This window comes from Bubalus kerabau, chromosome 3 (genome assembly GCF_029407905.1).
Source record: "Bubalus kerabau isolate K-KA32 ecotype Philippines breed swamp buffalo chromosome 3, PCC_UOA_SB_1v2, whole genome shotgun sequence".
NCBI classification, from domain to species: Eukaryota; Metazoa; Chordata; class Mammalia; order Artiodactyla; family Bovidae; genus Bubalus; species Bubalus kerabau.
Genome location: NC_073626.1, coordinates 23,505,057 through 23,509,893, shown reverse-complemented (window position 1 = coordinate 23,509,893; position 4,837 = coordinate 23,505,057). Strand labels below are relative to the sequence as shown.

The window sequence follows — 4,837 nt, the reverse complement described above, 5'->3', positions numbered from 1 at the left end:
AATTTGATTCATATGTTTCATATAGGGCTACATAACTCCACTTGACACATTTTCAGTTTTTGTTTCTCTCTCTTTGTGTGTCTCTCTCTGTGTCACACATACACAGTCACACTTGCATGCACACATACATAGGGGCTGTCACCCATTTCTGAGGCATCTCTCTGTGTTACACACCCACACTCACACTTGCACACACACAGAGGGGGCTGCCATCCATTTCTGTGGTATGATGGGTGTGAGGAGAGCAGAGTTGTGCGGACACAGACTTCCTGGCAAAACCACAGAGAAGCTGTTCTTGTTTTTCCAGCACATCAGGCAGCATTCCCTCGGCTCTCTCTGGAGTCCACATCCTTTCCCAGCAACCTCCTGAGCGCGCTCTTTACCTCCTTGTTCCTCAGGGTGTATATGAGAGGATTAAGTAAAGGAGTGCCCACTGCATAGAAGAGACCAAAGAACTTGCTCCTCTTCTGGGCGTAGGGATTTTTGGGCTGGAGGTAGACAGCAATGACCGAGCTGTAGAAAAGAGTGACCACAATGAGGTGGGAGGAGCAAGTCCCCAGAGACTTCCTCCATGCTATGGCCGAGTTAATCCTCAGCACTGCCCGGGCAATGGCACCGTAAGAAACCAGGATGAGGCTGAGCGGCACAACCAAGATGAAGACACTGGCCACAGCCATCTGGATCTCATTGTAGGTGGTGTCTCCACAGGAGAGGCGAATTAGAGCTGGGACCTCACACACAAAATCATCCACTCGCCGGTGACTGCAGAAAGGCAGACGGAGGGTCGGTGGTGTCTGGACCACTGACTCCACCAGCCCAATGACCCAGGCCATGGCCGCCAGCTGCTGGCACAGATGGGGGTGGATGATGGTGGCATAGTGGAGGGGCTGGCAGACAGCCACGTAGCGGTCAAAGGCCATCACGGTCAGGAGGACACACTCTGTGGTCCCCAGGAACAGGAAGATGAAGAGCTGGACAGAGCAGCCAAGGAAGCTGATGGTCTTCCTTGGGCCCCAGAGGTGGACCAGCATCTGTGGGACACAGCTTGTGGTGAAGCAGAGGTCCAGGAAGGAGAGGTTGGAGAGGAAGAAGTACATCGGGGAGTGGAGCCTGGGGTCCAGCATGGACAGAAGGATGATGAGTGTGTTGCCCACCAGAGTCAGGAGGTAAGAGATCGAGACAACCACGAAGAGGATTCTTTCAAGTCCTGGGTGTTCAGAGAAGCCCAGAGGAGGAAGTCCACTGGGAAGCTGTGGTTGACCATGGCCTGTTCTTGTCCAGACCTAGAGGGATGAGGGCTGTCTGAGCTGTGTGTTCCCACCTGTCTTATAATAACTCACCCTGGGCGCTTGTCAGGTCATACCAGGTGGGCGTTTCTCTTCTGTCGTCACTCACTCAGCCTCTTTCCCAGCACATCACCATCCAGCACCTCCTTCTCTTCCCCTGCTTCTCCTGGTCAAATGTGGTCCAGTGAGAGTGAGGAAGCCGTGAATGTGCAGAAGACAGATGGAGCTTCACACTGGTCTCAGATTCACTGGTTCAGTTTAAAGGGGGCTGGTGTAAAGCATGGATTAATTAGTTCACCCAACATGCATTTATGGAGTGCTGCTATTTTCAGAGCACTATTCTAAGTGTGGTCTTTTTCCTTATGTATTTGTTGGAAGAAATAGCAAGGTATATACTTTGAATACATTTTCTGATTGTAAATGAAGTCTGTAGATTTGATCATTTCTCTATTGTTCTGATGAATTTTTAGAGCTACTTATTTATACTCCATGGATTTTATGCTTGTTTATTTGCAAAGCAGCTTATCAGAGATGGAATGTTTATCTATGAGACAGGTTTTCCCTTTGTGTCTAATGACAGATCAGTTTGCTTGCCTGAGTCACAGAACCAACATTCCTGCTTGGCAAGCTGGTCCATGTGCTCAGTCTCTGCCTTGGGAAGCCTACAGGCAGGAGGTGAGGTGGTCCCGTGCACACTAAAATCATGGAGGGGATCTCGGGAACACTGTCAAAGACTCCAAGATAAAGGTCAGGAATACCAACATACTGAGTGAATTAGAGAAAAAGTCATAAAGATGAAGGACCAACTTGGGTAGGTGTATCAGGGAAAGCTTCCTAGAGGAGGTAACTGGATTAAAAAAAATAAATAGGGAAGTACTGGGGTATAGAAGGTCAGCTCAGGAATGGGGTGGAGGCTGCAGCCACTCTGGCAGTTGAAAGACAAGGACTCAGGGTTCTCTGGTCTTACAAGACCTTCAGAAGGCCGCTGGGGGATGGTGGCAGGTGGCAAAAGTGCCCTGCAGCTCTAGGGTGGCCTGAACATCTCCCATCACAAGGTCTCCATCCATCCGTGTTTAAGCTCTATTGCATCCCCTTCTTGGCAGAAAGTTCTGCTTTTGTATCTTTCTTGGTTTGTTCTTTCTTTTTCTCCCGTAGTTCTTTTCTCCTTTATAGGATATATTTTAAAGTACTTTCGGATTGTTATACTCAAATGAAAGTGTAAGCAAAGCATATCTCTATAGTCTAATGAGTAATAAAGTCAACCCTGGTATATGTGCCAACCTGGACCGAATCAATGTCTCAAGTATCTTAGAAGCTCCTAGGGGCCCCTCCCTGACTGCTCAATTGCCCATTCCTGAAAGTGTAACCACCGTTTTGAATTTGTTTTTAACATTTTGAATTTTAAATTGTGACTTTGTTTTCTTTTTTGAAGATATATTTTACACACCATAAATTCACCCTTTTAAAGGGTATAACCTAATGGTTTTTAGTATATTCATAAATTTCGCAACCAGCATTATCAATTCCAGAATGTTTCATCTCCAGAAAAAGAAATCCCAGGCCTCTTAGCAGTCATCACCTCCTTTATTTTCTTTACTAGAAAAGTCCTTGTACCCTTAATCAAAAACCAACTATTTTTTAAGATTAATTCACCAACTATCATCCTAATCTTTTTTTTTCATTTTTAACTTTCTCATTCTTTTGCCATTTCACTCCCTTTCTTCCTCTGCTTTATTCCTGAGTCTCTTTAAATGAGATCTTTCTTAGTGAGTCTCTCCTTTTTCTCTCCTTTGATCTGTCTTTTCGACTTTTATTTTCATTTAGCATCTTTCTCCTAGTCCTTTTCCCTCTGACACATTCATTCTTCAGCTTATACATTGATTCAGTTTTTGCGCCCCCAAAGTACCAGCCTTGTGCTAGGAGCCAGGGCAGGGGTTGGCGGGTCCACTAAAAGGAATTTTACATAATCCAGTGATCAGTACCTGCTCTTGCTATTAGCCATAACATTTGTTAAATGCTCCCTATGAGTCAAGCTTGGTGCCAACCAACTCTTTGAACACCTGGTTCTCATAGTAATGCTGCAATATTATGTTATTATCCCACATTTACCAAGAAGGGAACAGTTTCGGAGAGGTTAAGTAACTTGGCTAAGGTCAACCAGCCAGTTAGTTTCTGGGCTGGGATTCTAGTCCCTGTTTTAGTTTGAAGCTGTTGAGGACATGTGAAATGTGAAAACTCCTGCCTCAAAGGAGAACAAACTTTTCACTTACCTTCAGTTAGATAAACATCTCTTTTGCTGCCAGTGATGACAAAACTCTTAACTGGTGCCTAGCCTTCTTTTGGACATCAAGGGGAAAACTTAAAGTAAAGAGGAATGGACATCCTTGAATGGGCAGTAGGTGTCTGATCACAATACAGATTGTTAATACTTACTGCTAGGCACTTTTCTAAGCATATGCACATGTGATATGTTGCAGTTGACTCATACTAGCTCTTGATTGTTCGGAGAGGGAGATGGCACCCCACTCCAGTATTCTTGCCTGGAAAATCCCATGGATGGAGGAGCCTGGTAGGCTGCAGTCCATGGGGTCGCTAAGAGTTGGACACGACTGAGCGACTTCACTTTCACTTTTCACTTTCATGCATTGGAGAAGGAAATGGCAACCTACTCCAGTGTTCTTGCCTGAAGAATCCCAGGGATGGCAGAGCCTGGTGGGCTGCCGTCTATGGGGTCGCACAGAATCAGACGCGACTGAAGCGACTTAGCAGCAGCAGCAGCTCTTGATTGTTAAATTTTCAGGAATTTTGTGAGACACATGCTAAACTATTGGTAGTTTGAGTCAGCCATGGCAGCCATATTTACATAATGGAAACTGGCAACACTTCAATTTAGGGCTCTGTCTCCCCACAGCCAAGCTGGTTGTTAAACCTTTGCAGCACATCTCTGATTGTCCTTACCACAGTTCTGTGTGTTATCTTCCTTTTGGTGGTGGTGGTGGTGGTTTAGTCACTAAGTAAGATGAGAAAATTGAAACTAAGAATATTTAAATAGCTTGTGCTCCCTCTGGGCAGCATATATACTAAAATTAAAATGATACAGAGAAGATTAGCATGGCCCCTGCTCAAGAATGTTTAAATAACTTTACCCAGACAATGTAGTTAGTAAGCTGATATTTGAAACTAAGTAGTGGGTTGTAGAACCCACTCCAGTATTCTTGTCTGGAGAATCCCCATGGATAGATCAGACTAGGGGGCTACCGTCCATGGGGTAGTAAAAAGTTGAACATGACTGAGTGACTAAGCACAGCACAGTGGGTTGTAGGGGCTCCCCTGCTGGCGCTAGTGGTAGAGAACCAGATGAGGGCTCGATTCTTGGGTTGGGAAGATCCCCTGGAGGAGGGGATGGCAACCCACTCCAGTATTTTTGCCTGGAGAATCCCATGGACAGAGGAGTCTGGCAGGCTACAGTCCATAGGGTCACAAAAAGTCAGACAAGACTGAAGTGACTTAGCACACACTCATGCAGTGGGTTGCAGAGACTGCATCCCAAC

The 4,837-nt window shown here is 45.7% G+C and overlaps 1 protein-coding gene and 1 non-coding gene across 2 annotated transcripts; one reads left to right on the top strand and one right to left on the bottom strand.

The window, feature by feature from the left end:
* Window positions 1-311: 311 nt before the first annotated feature.
* On the bottom strand, window positions 312-1,264 carry LOC129645660 (olfactory receptor 2H1-like). Its single transcript, XM_055570971.1, is given in 2 exon segments — window positions 312-1,231; window positions 1,234-1,264. Coding segments are annotated over 2 exon segments (951 nt in total).
* A 3,077-nt stretch (window positions 1,265-4,341) lies between these two features.
* Window positions 4,342-4,447, top strand: LOC129648050 (U6 spliceosomal RNA). Its single transcript, XR_008712652.1, has one exon. It is a non-coding gene; the product is annotated as a U6 spliceosomal RNA (small nuclear RNA).
* Window positions 4,448-4,837: the final 390 nt, after the last annotated feature.